Source organism: Quercus lobata, chromosome 5 (assembly GCF_001633185.2).
Source record: "Quercus lobata isolate SW786 chromosome 5, ValleyOak3.0 Primary Assembly, whole genome shotgun sequence".
In the NCBI taxonomy this organism is placed as follows: Eukaryota; Viridiplantae; Streptophyta; class Magnoliopsida; order Fagales; family Fagaceae; genus Quercus; species Quercus lobata.
This window is the reverse complement of record NC_044908.1, coordinates 1195682-1212988: the sequence shown is the minus strand read 5'-3', so window position 1 is coordinate 1212988 and position 17307 is coordinate 1195682. Positions and strand designations below refer to the sequence as shown.

The window sequence follows — 17307 nt, the reverse complement described above, 5'->3', positions numbered from 1 at the left end:
ACACAAGGCTAAATTTAACTAGAAAACTAAGCATTTAAGGAATTTTACCTAAATTTTGGGCATTCTCTTATAGTTGCAACTTGTTCGTCTTTATATTTTGCCTGATTGCAAGTTAATTTTATGTAAGTCGAAATAATTCATTCAATTAATAATAATTGAGACTGACATTCTATCTCATCCCACTCCCAGTCTTACAATAAAAAGAAAAATAGAAAGAGAATAGAAACTAGTCTACACACATAACTTGCGTTGAAGTTTTGAGATTCACTTTCTCTATGAAAACTCCCCAATTTTTTGTGCTGAAGATGACAATAATATTCATTTAAAAAACTCTTATTAATCAACTTCATTTCCAAGTGAGCAATGCCGCACTAGACTCTAGCTCAAGTCTTAACTAGTATGTGGAAGATTTATAAGCCAAGAGAGAATGGAAAACCAGTTGAACCTAACCAACTACTTCCAGCAATGAAGCTCCCAGCAGTGAAAGATTGAGCATCGGAAGCATTATCAATCACTTTGAAACCACCCCAATTCACCCTGCTAGAGGTTCCAGCACCATCCCCAGTGTTGAGATACTCTCCATAAAACAAAGTTTCGAGTGCAAACTCCCCATCCCAAATGTGCCATCCCTCAGGGTGAATCACATCACTTATAGATGTTTGCATGATAACAGTCCTAGAGTGTGCTTTCCATGGTCTACCAAGATATGTTGGGAAGCTACTTTGTACTGATTTCAAATCATTTGTGGATCCAATCCTGCATTTTTGGATTACAATTCCAGTGTTTTGATTTGGGTCAATTCGACCTTGGGCTGTGACCATGTTCTTTTGGCCTGCATTTGGACGTCTTGCATGGATGTCACAGTCTTGGAACACAGCTGCAGCATTGCCAAAGATGAAATCAACAGTACCTGCTATTAGGCAGTTCACGTAAAATTGACGGTTGGAGTGTACGTAAAGGGTGTCTTGGTGTGCAAGTATGTCACATTGGTAAAATGCTGAAAGGTCAGAACCTACACGGAGAGCTACAGCTTGGTGCTTTGAGGAACCTGCTGTGTTTTCAAAGGTTAAGTCCCGAGCTAGAAATCGTTCTCCAACCGCGGCTGCAAAACCAAATGGAAAAATTCATTTATGTCTACCAATCCATAATTTAAGTTATTGACACAAAATAACAATAATGTACACCTCCTATTGCTCTAATTGGTTTAGGAGATACAAAAGACAAATCCTTCATACCACTTTTTGTTCTCGATTTTATATTCTACCGATCATAATTTATCATGCATATTTTTTTCTTATAAAATTGCTGAAATTTAAAATGGGAAGAAAATCAAACCTTTATAAGTAATAAACAGGAATGTTATAATATAAACACACAAAATTTCACAACTATTTAAAGTGACAAATTATTATTAAAACAAAGTCATTATAATATTAGTTTATTATTAATACCATTTGTATAATGCATCAATCACAATGTAACGTCAAGACGTCATCCACAATTTATGGCTATGTGAAAGCCAGAAAAATTATATATATATATATATATTGTAGGGGCATTGGGCCCAGAAGTTCATTATCTATTAGTATATTGGGCCTGTGGCCCAAGCTGAGGACGAGGGCTTGTTTGAAGAGGAGGAATCTTTGTCAGACGAGATTGTGTTGATAAATAAAGAAGTCAATTTTGGTCATAATGGCTCAACAAGATAGTTCGAGGATAAATGCCTCTTCGATTAGCCAAAATCAAGGTCCGAAGAGGTAGTCGGTCAACCAAGGTAACGTTCCAAGAAGTTCTGTTGGTGCAGATAAATATTGCAGAGGCATCAGACAGGGAGGAGTCCTAAAATATCTAGAGAGAAAGCTGTTGTCTCTACATTAAATGCACCATAGTTAAACTCTCTAGCTGCATTAATGTCGAGATGATACCTGAACAGTAGATTTCAGCCTTACAGCTACTATGTAGAGACTTATGGGAGGTGTTGATGGGACAAGTATCAACACCAACTATCTGGCATGCATGTGGAACAAAAAGACAAAAGGGGAAGAGAGTATAAAAGAAGGGGAGGGCACTGAAAGAGGAGATTGAAGAAAAAAGGGAAAATTACTGTAGTATTAAGAACTAACTTTGTAATCAAATCTGAAAGAAATATATAAGAACAGGTCTCCTCGGGCTTTGCCAAGGACGATTTTCTTCATAATTGACCTGTCCATTTACATCTTCTTGTCATCTAAATCTACTTTTGCGTTTATCCGATTCATTAGATCCCAGTTTTCCAATCTATTTTCTACAAATTCATTGTTTTGGGCTTTCTGGGTCTCAATCCACCTATCTATTGGGCTGGGGATTCAAATCTGGTCCTACATATATATATATATATATATATTTATATCTTGTTGGGCCTCAGTCCACCTATCTATTGGGCTTGGGATTCAATATATATATATATATATATATATAAAGGGTAGGACCCTATGAAGCACGGGTGCGTTTCGGGACTCGGGTGCGGGACTCGGCAATTTTTGAAAAAGGTGGGTGCGAGTGCGGCAGGACTCGGCGATTAAAAAATTATTAAAAATATTTTTACAATATATGATTAATATATTGCTAAGTATACTTTTTCACATTATATAAACAAATACCAAATTTAAAAGCAATAGTAGATAATAATTAATAAGGGAGATGAGGGACGGAGTGACAGAGGCAGTTTGGGAGTTTTGGACGAAGTGTGAGGGTTTGAGAGGGTCTAGGTATTTAGGTTAAGTCAAACGGTGCATTTTGCACCTTTTTTTTTCTTTTTCTTTTTTTTTTGAATTTTGGCCTGACTCGGCCGTTTCAGCCGATACGGACCGAGTCGGCCCGATTTTGGCTGCGTCGGCGCCGATTTCAACCGCGTCGGCCCGATTCGAGAGCAGCCACGTGGCACGACGCGGCACGAACGCGCGGTCTGCGGCGTCCCTCCCGCATCGCCGCGTCCCGCCGCGTCGGACGCAGGTGCGCTGGGTTGAATGCCGCGTCCGTGCATCCCAGGTAGGACCTTTATGGCTATGGAGGTTTCCTACGAGGCTAGGACATCGAAAATCTATTAACTATATAAAAAGAGGCAATGCCTCTACAGTACCACTTTTGGTTTTGTGAATCCTTCTTTTTTGTCCGTTTGTGGAGGGCTAAACGGCAATTAAAGGGAGAGAGGCGAAAGGTTCTGGAACTCTCTCTGTATCTCTTCTCTCTCTCTTTTCTCTCTATCATATCAGGACCAGATCGGCTCACATCCGGTTGATGGAGGCTCAGGAGTTTGGAGAGATGATGGAGCACGTCGACGAGGTCAATTTCGCTCTCGATGGACTAAGGAAACCCCAGCCCGTACGGATCAGAAGGGCAAGCTTGTTGTCCTTGTTGTCCATATGTGCCATTGTACAACAGAGATGCCTTTTGCGGACTCAAGGGTATGTTCATTTCAAGGTTTTCTGTAATGGGTTTTCTTTAAAATTTCAATTTTGAATCTATGTAATGGTTTTTTTTTTTTTTTTCCTCGATTTGGTGTTTGGAAATGTGGATGTGATTTTTTGAATTTGAATGTGGGGTTTTGCTGATTTTGAATTTTGGGGTTAGAGAGTTTGTTGGGTTCTTGAATTTGAAGTTTGGGGTGCATGTGTTTTTGGGTAATTCTTGATGGAGTATGAGTTTACGGTGAATCTTGTAACGGGTTTTGAATTAAAATGTGAATTTTTGATATTATTTATATTGTTGGGGTATGGAATTTCCATGTGGGGTTTTGGTAATTTTAAATTTTGGGGTTAGGGAGTTTGTTGGGTTCTTGAATTCAAATCATGGGATGTGTGTGTTTTTGGGCAATGATGGAGCAAAGAGGGATTACCTGCTCAGTATTGCTCTTACATGTTCTTCCCTGAAATCCCTCGTCTCATTCTCTTATTTTCCTCCCTGAAATCCACTCCAGGCTCCACTCCCAAGAGAGGCAGCCCATGTCAGCTCTCTCTCTGTGTCTCCGGATACATAGTTTTAAAAGAATTTTTATGGGATTTATAGAGAAAAAAAAAAAAAAAAAAAAAAAAAAAAAAAAAAACGGCTACTACTTTCCTAATCTCAAAATGATAGTAGTCTTTAGCACAACTAAGGGTCCGTTTGGATACAGCTGAAAACTGAAAACTGAAACTGAAAACTGAAAAACACTGTAGCGAAATAATTTTTAAATGTGTGAATAGTATCGTGGGACCCATTTTTAACGAAAAAGTTACTGAAAAGTGAAATTTGTGGGTCCGTGAACAATACACGATGTGCTGTGATTGGTCCAAAAAAATTTGAAAAGTCAAAGTTTGCGGCTACTGTTCATTGAACAGTGCATGAACAGTAGCCGCAACACTCAAAACGCTCCAAAACGCGTGAAAAAAAAAAGTTTTGGAAAAACACAAACGCAGGATTGGGCAGAAAACACCCAATCCCAACGCAACCTAAGTGAGTTCATATATATATTTTTAATCCAAGCTTGTATATTTAATAAAATTGCATACAATAGAAATTGTATTTATTTTGTGAGCATTAAATTTTGAGCATAATATGAAGAATTTAAGATCTGTAAATTTGTGTGGTGCAGGCGTAGAAAGTAGGGTCTAGATCACTCTGTCCACTGCACTCATGCTGCTAATTGTTGCCACAGGTCAATTTCTCACTTTCTAAATTATTCATTACAATTAGGACTAGGATTCCTAGAAATGTGAAAACGATGAAGATTTCTCAAATCATGTCAAACATGCCATTTGCTAGCTCGTAACTTTAAAAATTGAAGAAAACAAATACTTACGTACACCGTAGTAAAAGGAATATATGGCCAAAAAAAAAAAAAATGATAAAAGGTAAAAACTAATAATTGAAGGAAACATCCAGGAAGGAAGCATCCTACTTTTTAGTTTTGGAACTGTGGAAGGGAACAAAATTTAAGGACACGTGAAGTAGTACGAAAAATCAAAGTGTATGTATGTATGTGCCAAATAATAATTTTTTTTATGAAATGCGTACCTAATAATAATAAAATGTGAAAAAGACCAATCACTAATGTCCAGCTGGAAACCAAACTTTTTGTATTTATCATATATATGATGAATAGAAGAGATAATAATAGTAGTATACTTCAGCAAGATTCGTTTATTTTGAATCGTATATTATAAAGTATAAAGTTGAGTTGAAGTAAATTCTTCAGAGGCATTAATAAATTTATTATTAATATTAGTAAGTAAATGAATTGAGTGTTTTTGTTTGTTTGTTTTCTCGTGCTACATACTTTTTCTTTTTCTTTTTTTTCGTGCTACATACTTTTTCGTTTGTTTCATACTACGACAGAGATGCATCATCTATGACTATGACCATGTGACTTTTCTTTTACCGTGCAAATTATTGTATTATGTTCCGCAATTAATGTGGTAAAGAACGAGAGGACATGACTCGGTAGGTCCCAACATCTATAAGTTGACTATTCCCTTGATTTTGTTACATGTTGACATTAAACATAATCCAGTTTGAAAAAATGACTAACTTTATTATAATAATCATATGCATGGTAATGAGTTTATACATATGTGGTCTCAAATTTCCAAATGAGAATTAATCATCCATCACGGAAAAGTCTATAAAGTAGCTAGAATCAGAATCATACTATATATATCTCAATCCTCATCCACTTCCCTTTGTCTACTTGATTGGTTTGGGTGGGTCTCCGCAACCTGCGATTCTCTGTACTAAACACAAGCATATATAGAGGAGAACAGCTAGCGGTAGGCTTTGAGCACTTGATCTAACTAAACGTTTTTTGTCGTTGTTGGAATTGTAAACACTACTCCAACTCCAGATCTAATTAATTAAGGGATCGAGCCTATATTAACTAACTACTAGTGCTAGGACATATTAATTAAAGGCATCTTTTAGTTTATCTTCAAAGCACAAGATATACGAATACATTTTTTTTTTTGGGAAAAAGTGCATACATATATTGTTTATCTATTCTGACAGTAGTTTTACTTTGGTCAGCCCAACAGATATGTTTATTTAACCTACCAAGTTTATACCTTGTTCTGGCATTAATGAACTTTTATTTCCTGGCACTGACCCAACTCCATTGTCAGCATAATAAACTTAACAAATTACCAATTTTTTTATAAATAATTTCCACCCGATATTAATAAAATGTGATAATCCCCTCAATATGCATGATATTTTAACAAATGAATATTTAAATTATCATTTCTGATTTATGATAAATCAGATTTATAATAACTAAAATTTATAGTATAATTAATAAGAGATATGGCTAAGCTAAAGAAAAGGAACATGGACTTACCAACTGTGGCAGATTTGAAGGTGGTGCTTCCATCAACTACATTCTTATTACCCGTAATGATGGTGTTAGATCTCCCATCTCCTAAAAACATGATGAACTTCTTCTTCTTTGTCACCTCCACATTTTCCCTATACACACCAGCTTTGATCTTGATTATGTATCTTGTTTCACCTTTATCTGGTGCAGCAGCCACTGCTTCCGACACAGTCTTGTAGTCACCACTGCCATCAGCAGCAACCACCACATTCGGTGTCAAAGAAGAAGATTGCAAAAGCCTCCTATCCCCAGCTGACAACCACTCTGGCCACTTAATACTTTCATCCACACTATCATCCTCCTCCTTCAGTTTCCGATTCTGCATTTTCATTCTCTGAATGGCTATATCAGTATCAGTCATGTTCTTGATCATGGCCAACGCATTACTACACATATGCTCCACATGCATCTGTCACGGTAACAGTTAAATGATTAAATTCATTATTTCCGAATAAGTTAAATTTCTATATAAAAAAAAATGATATCAAGAAATTATTTTGAGTTTGAATATTATTTATATTTGATCTCATATTTAAAAAGTTAAAAACTTCAGAGAGAATCAGTAAATTTATAGATACCTGCCCAGCTAGCAAGGCCTGGCGGACGTGTTTATCAGCACCATCGTGAGAGAAGCCGTCTAGGCAAGTTTCTTGGTTGGTAATTGCTGAGCTTATTAAGGTTTTGAGGTCATCAGCATGTTGGGACAAAGATTTCTTTGTTGGGTACAAGTGGAGATCTTTCACAGCATCGTGAAGCTCATCTAAGGTTTCATCAATGGTCTCAAGGCAATCATTGAGAGCAACCTTTTCACGCTTGGTGAGATGCTTTGTTTTTTTGAGCTTTTTAATGGCTTTGAAGTTTTGTTCGACAGCTTGGGTTGTGAGGTTCAAGGACTTTTCTATGACATCCTTTTTGCTGGCCAATTGAGCGGTGGCTCCAGGAACAGTGGCAATAGCTGAGTAACATAAATCAGGGTACAATGTGCTGCTACATGAGTTTTTGAGTATGGCATGGGCAGCAGCTGAGATCTCATTATGGGAGCTGTTGTTATGGGACTTGGTAACTCCGGCGACAATGCCAATAATTGCAGCAACAACCAACAGAGTGGCAAAAAGAGCCAAGATCAGCTTCTTCTTTTTCTTGGAGATGGAAATGTGCTTGGCAGTGGATTCAAATTTTGTGGCCAAGAATTCCTTCAGGTGGGTCATTTTAATTTGTTGGTGGGTAAATCAAAAGGGGGGTTAAAGAAAAAAGAATAGCATATATGCGAGTGTTGTCAGCTGAGTGTGAGTGGTGATATTTATAGACTTAGAGTCATAGCGCCAGGCTGCACATGCTCAGCTCAGGGGACAACATCAATTATCATCCACTGTACAAAAATTCATCCACCTCGTAATAAACCACAGTTCTTACCGCTACTGGTCATAGAATTACTTTGAACTATAATTTTGTTTTTTATTTTTTTTTTACTTTTTACTTTTTTGCTTTTTTTGTCCTTTCAATTTTCCTTTAACTTATTTTAATGCAGCAAATCATGAAAGCAGCCAAGCATGGGGCTCCCTTACTACCGTACGCTTTTTTCTATCCATTTTTTTATTATTAGTTTTTTCTATTATTAATATTTTAATGATCTGATTAATGTGCTCTTAGATATTCATTTTTTGAAATATTTTTTTAGAAATTGAAAAATCTGTTAATACTTTTTTAATTTAAGATAAATTTTTTTTTTTAAAAATAAAAATTATTGTCATTAGCAAAATTCATATTTTAAAAAAAACTTTATTTAATTTCTTAAATCTTAAGAAATATTTGGTAGAAGAATTTAAATAATATTATTTGGGTGTTTTTGATATATATATAGATAAAAAAAAATATAAATATATTTAAAATACTAAAAAAATATGCTTAAAATACCCTGCCATACGAGCTCTTAAACTTTGCAACTCAGCAAAATTTTAATGGAGAAAATGTGGGGACGTGATATCTGATATGTTGTCTTTTATCTACACGCAATTATCCTTATTCTGTAAATTACCATTATTCTCACATATGACCGATCACGTCACATGTTGCAATAAATTTAACTTTTTTTGTTCGTAATTAAATAAATAAAGTTAATTATAAATTATAAGAGTAATTTTTTTTTTAAATATTAAATATTTTAAACACATACGAAAAAAAAGAGAGAAAGTTTTTTAAAGAAATTTATAGTGGTGTATATGTAAGGACCTTTATAAAAGTACTGTTATTAGAATGTAACTGTAAGGACACGATTCGTGGCGGACCGTAACAGTGTCGGGTTCGCACGTGAAAAGGCCCTAACAATATCATTTGTAGAGCGTGGGTTTGGAAGGCTAGGCCTTGATCGACAAGCGGTAGGTTTTTCGTGGTGTTCGTACAAGGTTAAGTTTTCCTTCACCCCTGGAGTCTTTCTCCTGGAGGTGGGCTGGGAGGCTCTGGTTTTTGGCCATTTTTCCCAACCCCCTCTCTAGGTTCCTTATTTTTCCTTTTATACTCGTCTGCGTCCACTATCCTTCATCCACGTATAGGGTCAACTTTTCCAAGGCTGATACTTGTCCCATCAGTCCATACCCAAAGTCGTTGGGGGTGGTTGTAAAAGCCAAAGAATGCGGCTCTGTCAGGTTCAGAGCATTAAATGGCAGTAACAGCAGCTTTCCCTGGATATTTTAGATCTTTCTTCCAAGTTTCAGTCCTATACCGTTTTTACCCTTCTTTCTGGGGGTACTTTAGGTCTGCCGAGGACTGAACTGCCCTCGGCGGTATCCAAAGGCTATCTTGTCGAGTTTGGGCCATAGCCCTCCTCAGTTTGGGCCTTTGGATTCTCCCCGGGTAGATGGGCCTGGCCCATAAATCATTTGGGCCCCACAATAGTCCCTCAAAACCTGGCTGTCCAACCTCTTGGTTGGAAAGGGGGGTTTTGGTGATGCCGAACCTCTTCCTACGGCCCAATCAATTCGGCCTATTAATAATGCTGGCGGCTCTTCATCTGCCCAAGAAATGCACCGGTCTACGAGACAGTTTTTTGATTTCGCGCTTGATGCGTTCTTATCGTTTGGGTATCCAAAACGCGCTTTTAATGGCCACTATTTACGAGACTACTTTAATTCGGCGGTTTGTTTTGATGGGGTGGAGAAACGGAACCGGCATGTTTGTGTTTGCAGATTCTTTTGGAGATCTGAACCTATTAAATGTCTCCCGCTCCACCCTCTGTATAAGAAGGAAGGGAAGAGGTTATTATTTTTTGTAAAGAATCCATTTTCATCCTTCTGAGATTTGAAATACTTGGCCTCCCCTAGGGTTCATTTTACCCACTGGTTCATACTCTAAATCGTGATACACTTTACCATAACAACGAGTGATGCAGGAGCCAAACCCCTCCCATAAACGTCACGTTCCAATAAAGCTCATTATGGCTCGATCGGGACAGGGATGGCGAAGACTCAAAATCAATCTCACCCTTCTTTCAGTCAAAATCCGAAGCAGAGACTTGTCACGTCAAACTTTCGGCGTGACTGAGTCGAGAACACCCATCATCAGTACCAACCGCTCTCCTATGAGCATACCTAGTATGGCTCCAGTGTGTTGGGAGTCAGGATCGAGGCAGGGACTAAATGTCTCTACTTCTTCCTCTCTTCCTTCACTGGTGCTATCCTCCGTCTCCCTTTCTTAGTCTTCCCAGCACCAGATCCATCCTGGTGCTTTCACTTCTCCCTCTTTTGCTCATTTTTCTTTCTTTTCATCTCTTCTCTCTTCTTCTCCTCCTTCTTTACTCATGTCCTCCATCTTCTTCATTCATCTCCTCCATCTTCTTCATTGATTTCTTCCTTACTATTTCCTTCTCCTTCATTTTTTCCCAAAGAAGGTTCTTATCGTAATATGAGCAGTATTGAGGCAGAGATTGGAGAGACTTTGAAGACGAGTGTAAATGACGCCTGACAGTTTACTTATCTGTACTACGGATGTAATCGTTGCTTAGGCAGTTCACATTTTGTATAGGCTCATTTGAGCCCCTCTTTGTACGTTGTAATAATTTTTCGTATTAATAAAAATTGTTGTTATTTTATTTCGCATGTTTTGTCTCTATGCCCTTTTTTTTTTTTAAACTTACAAACGCTGCTCGGCACAATAATATAGCATCTAAATCAATGACGACTAAGACCAAAATACTTGATAATAAAAAGATGTCGCCGTAACTTTAATAGAAATGCTTGGCACAATAAGGACGACCAGTGAAAAGTAATACTTACCCCATGCTAGCCGAGGAGAAAAACGAAGGTTTGATGCCGTGTGAGGAATAACCATTTGAAGATATATCACCCACCAAATGAACAGCCTTCTTATACGACTGAATGCTGGGGCGTTCCACCACCTTCCTTACACCTTTATTGGCCTTAACCTTTTATGGTGTTTAAACCGTGGATGAAGTGACCTGACGTTTTTATCAAGTAGCCCATCTTACGAAATTCAAACCTTTTCTTATCGAAGTATTTGGTTTCCCCATTGGCTTGGGTCCGAGGACCATACAAGGCCTTGGTTCTGTCCAAAACTTGTAATAATTATAATCTTTTGTACTTGGTTTTCCCATAGGCTTGAGTCCGAGGACCATGCAAGGCCTTGGTTCTGTCCAAAACTTATGATCTTTTTATGTACTTGGTTTCCCCATAGGCTTGAGTCCAAGGACCATGCAAGGCCTTGGTTCTGTCCCTGGGCTCTTATGCTGAACGGGCCTGGGCCACGAATTTACTAGGCCCGCAAATTAAGAGGTATTTCCGTAGTCTTTGATCACGCGGTACTTTTTGGCTTCCCAATGTTCGAGGTGCGCCTTCTTGAGACTCCTTTAGCCTCAGGGTTGCAGACGACGTTGGAAATCGAGCCAGAGACATTTTGTTTGTAGCGTTCCTTGGGACGCCGCGTGAGTTAAATGCCTCCACCTTATCTCTTAAATAAATAGGAGAGAAAGTTGCTTTACTTTCGCACAAATCCTTCAATCTTCTCTCCTAGTACATCATGTTCGAAGCGAGAGTTGGGGCAAAAGAGCTCTCTCCGCCACAAAGGCGCCGTGTCCTCCTGAGACTCCAGATAGTGAGGCACGGGCAAAGGAGGCACAAATTCAAGAGAATATTCCAGTTTGACAGAGGGGAAAGGGTGTTTCTCCCTCTTTTAGTCAAAATCCGAAGCAGGTTCTGTTCATGCCAAATTTTTGGTGTGTCAGAAGAAAGATTTTCCGCCCCCAGTGCCTCTGCCTTGTTGCAGGCAAATTTTTGGTGAAGACTCCTCAGCTTCCGGCTCCCTGCATCTTTCCCTCAGCGATGTGAGGCTTAAGTCGGGTTCTTTTGCTGCCTGAGTTATGGGCGTGCAAAAGCATTGAGGAGGAATAAGGTCTCGAGGCAGTAGCCAACTTCTCCTCTGTGCTACCTCCTCGGCTTTATCTTCACTCTCTTATATTTTTCGTTACTTACGTAGTTAGCTTCAATGTAAGCTTTGTTTCAGCTTTTCATTGTACACTGTACTGTTCCTTTGTCTTAATAAAATATGTGTCTATTTCTCTATACATACCTTTCTTCTCCGTAACAACTACTTTATGCATGAATATTAAATGTAAGCTTGCCCTTAATGATATTCCAGGCAGAAAAATGCCTTAACCTAGATTCCTACTAGTTTAAACTTACAAATATTATCAAGCATAACAAGGTTAATCCTCAATAAATTAAACTCTTGGAACTAACCGGGATAATCGCTGAGTGCTGCGCGATGCAAGCTAGAGCGATGTCCGAGAACGATAAACTCTAAATAATTCGTCCGAGAGGGTAGCCGAGTAGCGAGGGACTTTGGTTGTGCTTTTGGGTAATATGTTGCACCGTATCGCATCAACCCCTTTGATACTGGGGATCCGAGGGTAGACCGAGGAATCCGCGCAATCAAGGTATTAACCCATCTGTTAACGCGGAGTTCTCTTCGGATGGATTTTGAGGTTTATGTGCCATAGTTTTTTTTTTTTTTTTTTTTTTTTTTTTTTTTTTAAATAGTTGGTTCCTTATCCAAGTAGTTGGTTTCCCCATAGGTTTGAGTCCGAGGACCATGCAATGCCCTGGTTCTGTCCAAAACCTAGTTTTCCTCATCCAGGTAGTTGGTTTCCCCATAGGCTTGAGTCCGAGGACTATGCAATGCCTTGGTTCTGTCCAAAACCTAGTTTTTCTTCATCCAGGTAGTTGGTTTCCCCATAGGCTTGGGTCCGAGGACTATGCAATGCCTTGGTTCTGTCCAAAACCTAGTTTTCCTCATCCAGGTAGTTGGTTTCCCCATAGGCTTGAGTCCGAGGACCATGCAATGCCTTGGTTCTGTCCAAAACCTAGTTTTCCTCATCCAGTAGTTGGTTTCCATAAACTATGCAATGCCTTGGTTCTGTTTCCTCATCCAGGTAGTTGGTTTCCCCATAGGCTTGAGTCCGAGGACCATGCAATGCCTTGGTTCTGTCCAAAACCTAGTTTTCCTCATCCAGGTAGTTGGTTTCCCCATAGGCTTGAGTCCGTGGACTATGCAATGCCTTGGTTCTGTCCAAAACCTAGTTTTCCTCATCCAGGTAGTTGGTTTCCCCATAGGCTTGAGTCCGAGGACTATGCAATGCCTTGGTTCTGTCCAAAACCTAGTTTTCCTCATCCAGTAGTTGGTTTCCCCATAGGCTTGAGTCCGTGGACCATGCAATGCCTTGGTTCTGTCCAAAACCTAGTTTTCCTTATCCAGGTAGTTGGTTTCCCCATAGGCTTGAGTCCGTGGACCATGGCTTGAGTCCGTGGACCATGCAATGTCTTGGTTCTGTCCAAAACCTAGTTTTCCTCATCCAGGTAGTTGGTTTCCCCATAGGCTTGAGTCCGTGGACCATGCAATGCCCTGGTTCTGTCCAAAACCTAGTTTTCTTTGGCACTGGAACTTGGTTTTACGGGAGTTAGCTCCTCGGCCAAGCCCCTAGAATTATTCGCGCGATTAACGCTGACAAACGTAGCCCCTAATCAAGAAGCATAGCCCCTAACGGAACTTTACGCTGAAACTCTATAACCAATTGTTAGAAATAAAAAAGGAACTATTTCGACCTACCACCTATGCCAACACACAAGCCTTTCCCACAGACGGCGCCAATTGTAAGGACACGATTCGTGGCGGACCGTAACAGTGTCGGGTTCGCACGTGAAAAGGCCCTAACAATATCATTTGTAGAGCGTGGGTTTGGAAGGCTAGGCCTTGATCAACAGGCGGTGGGTTTTTCGTGGTGTTCGTACAAGGTTAAGTTTTCCTTCACCCCTGGAGTCTTTCTCTTGGAGGTGGGCTGGGAGGCTCTGGTTTTTGGCCATTTTTCGCAACCCCCTCTCTAGGTTCCTTATTTTTCCTTTTATACTCGCCTGCGTCCACTATCCTTCATCCACGTATAGGGTCAACCTTTCCAAGACTGATACTTGTCCCATCAGTCCATACCCAAAGTCGTTGGGGGTGGTTGTAAAAGCCAAAGAATGCGGCTTTGTCAGGTTCAGAGCATTAAATGGCAGTAACAGCAGCTTTCCCTGGATATTTTAGATCTTTCTTCCAAGTTTCAGTCCTATACCGTTTTTACCCTTCTTTCTGGGGGTACTTTGGGTCTGCCAAGGACTGAACTGCCCTCGGCGGTATCCAAAGGCTATCTTGTCGAGTTTGGGCCATAGCCCTCCTCGGCTTGGGCCTTTGGATTCTCCCCAGGTAGATGGGCCTGGCCCATAAATCACTTGGGCCCCACAGTAACTTTTATGTTTCTCATCTAAGCTCGTTATTTACATCACTTTTTTACTTACTAATAATAATTACTCACAATTGACTATAAAATAATTTATAAATCTAATATTTTTCAAATTATAATAACTCTTAATTTTTAATATACTCTGACATCCTCGTGAGTCGTGGCCACTTGTAAAGTCACAAGTTGCTGAATAAGAGCTTCCTTTTTATTTTTTTGCTGGGTAATTGTGGGAATAGAACTCCCAAGCTAACAGTTACATACGGAACCGAGTATCACTAGGCTACAAGGCCCGATGGTGCTGAATAAGATCTTATAATACTAAACTATCAATCTTATATTAAGATTTTAAAAAAAGGTATACCTCACGCGATTTTAATGTTCCCTATTCAAGTACTTTTATTATCTCATTCCCAAAAAAAAAAAAAAAAAAGTACTTTAATTATCCCAATGAACTCAGTACCATGTGAAATAGTAAAATACTGTTATTAAAGGGAAAAAATTAGCCAAATATCATGTTTTGGTAAAATTTGTGTCAAACTAGCACTATTTTGAAAATATGTCGGAATGCAGCATTTTTTTAGTACTTGAGTTCAATGAACTCGAGTTCCTAAGTGAGTCGACAGCATAGCACTGTTGATTTGGAATTTGATCAATTAAAAAAGCAGTATGGTACTCTATATTGTGAAATTTAAGTATTTTTTAAGGTACTCGAGCTTAAAAAAGTCGAGTACCTTGTCTTTTTTTTTTTTTTTTTTCCCACCTTTTGCCAGGAAAACCCTTTTATCCAAAGCATTCATGAAGAACTACAGCATCTCTCGAGGGTCTTCAAACAAACATGATATACAGTGAGCGTTTGGGGAGTGCTTATTCTTGCGTTTTCAGTTCCACGTTTGCCTTTTTTTTTTTTCTCCATTTGAACAGTAACCTCACATGGGTTCACTGTTCACGTACTGTTCATGTACTGTTCACGCATTAAAAATATTAAAAATGGGTCTCACGATACTATTCACACATTTAAAAATTATTTTGCTACAGTGCTTTCAATTTTCAGTTTTCAGTTTTCAGTTTCAGCAACAATAAGCTTAATCCAGACGGACCCATACAAACGGTTCACTAGATGATCACAACCATTCATCTGGAAATGGTGGATCCCATTACCTGTCCTTCTATGATCATAACAATAAGCTCATTATTTACATCACTTTTTTACTTACTAATAATAATTACTCATAATTGATTATAAAATAATATATAAATCTAATATTTTCCAAATTATAATAACTCTTAATTTTTAATATACTCTGACATCCTCGTGAGTCGTGGCCACTTGTAAAGTCGCAAGTTGCTGAATAAGAGCTTCTTTTTTATTTTTTTGCTGGGTAATTGCGGGAATAGAACTCTCAAGCTAACAGTTACATACGGAACCGAGTATCACTAGGCTACAAGGCCCAATGGTGCTGAATAAGAGCTTGTAATACTAAACTATCAATCTTATATTAAGATTTTAAAAAAAAGGTATACCTCACACGATTTTAATGTTCCCTATTCAAGTACTTTTATTATCTCATTCTCAAAAAAAAAAAAAAAAAAAGTACTTTAATTATCCTAATGAACTCAGTACCATGTGAAATAGTAAAATACTGCTATTAAAGGGAAAAATTAGCCAAATATCACGTTTTGATAAAATTTGTGTCAAACTAACACTATTTTGAAAATATGTCGGAATGTAACATTTTTTTAGTACTTGAGTTTAATGAACTCGAGTTCCTAAGCGAGTCGACAGCGTAGCACTATTGACTTGGAATATGATGAATTAAAAAAGCACTGTGGTACTTAGAACTTAAAAAAGTTGAGTACCTTGTCTTGGTCTTTTTTTTTTTTTTTTTTTTTTTCCTACCTTTTGCCAGGAAATCCCTTTTATCCAAAGCATTCATGAAGAACTACAGCATCTCTCGAGGGTCTTCAAACAAACATAGTATATACAAACAGTTCACTAGATGATCACAACCATTCATCTGGAGATGGTGGATCCCATCACCTGTCCTTCTATGGTCCGGGTGTTAAGTTCCATCCTCTTCCTTTCCTTGCTTACACCACAATAACACAGTTCCCTAAGCTTTATACTAACTAGAAGTTACAACATTTGACTGAAATAAAAGAAAAGAAACCAAACCAAACCAAAGAGTTCAAATTTTAAAAGTAAAAAACTGGCTGACTGACTGACGCATAATGAGCAACGACAACTGACAAGCAAAGATAAAACTTTGTTACATTTTCCCACCATGCTTTGAGAAGATAAGATAATGATGGTAGCGTGAGGTACACTAAAAAAGTTTTGACTTTTTACCCAAATAATAATTACTCCTTCTGTCTTACTTTATTTGTCCTTTATTCTATTTTGGGATGTCCCAAAATATTGTCCTGTTTCTAAAAATAAAAATTATTAATTTACTAATGTTCCTATTATACCCCTATTTTATTAATAATTCAAATTTTTGATAAATTTATTTAAAGGTAACTTTGAAAATTTATACATTTTTAAAATGTAGACAAGACAATAAATGATGTTCCCTTAAAAAATTTGACTTTTCAAATAGGACAAACAAAGTGGGACAGAGGGAATAGTTCTATACTTTCATCCACACTGCCATCAGCAGCAACCACCACATTCGGTGTCAAAGAAGATGACTGTAAAAGCCTCCTATCCCCAGCTGACAACCACTCTGGCCACTTAATACATTCATGATTCATCCACACTATCATCCTCCTCCTTCAGTTTCCGATTCTGCATTTTCATTCTCTGAATGGCTATATCAGTATCGGTCATGTTTTTGATCATGGCCTACGCATTACTACACATATGCTCCACATGCATCTGTCACCGTAACAGTTAAATGATTAAATTCATCATTTCCGAATGAATTAAATTTTCTATATAAAAAAACATGATATCAAGAGATAATTTTGAGTTTGAATATTATTTACATTTGATCTCATATTAAAAAAGTTATAAAAAACTTTAGAGAGAATTAGTAAATTTATAGATACCTGCCCAGCTAGCAAGGCCTGGCGGATGTGTTTATCAGCATCATCGTGAGAGAAGCCGTCTAGGCAAGTTTCTTGGTTGGTAATTGCTGAGCTT

The 17307-nt window shown here is 38.2% G+C and overlaps 1 protein-coding gene across 1 annotated transcript; it reads right to left on the bottom strand.

Moving 5' to 3' along the window:
* Positions 1-116: 116 nt before the first annotated feature.
* On the bottom strand, positions 117-7748 carry LOC115992709 (pectinesterase-like). The gene is made up of 3 exons (XM_031116934.1): positions 6961-7748; positions 6347-6791; positions 117-1102 (listed from the first exon to the last, which is right to left on the bottom strand). Exons 1-3 carry the CDS (start codon positions 7588-7590, stop codon positions 411-413), a joined length of 1767 nt encoding a protein of 588 aa, XP_030972794.1. The 5' UTR covers positions 7591-7748; the 3' UTR covers positions 117-410.
* Positions 7749-17307: the final 9559 nt, after the last annotated feature.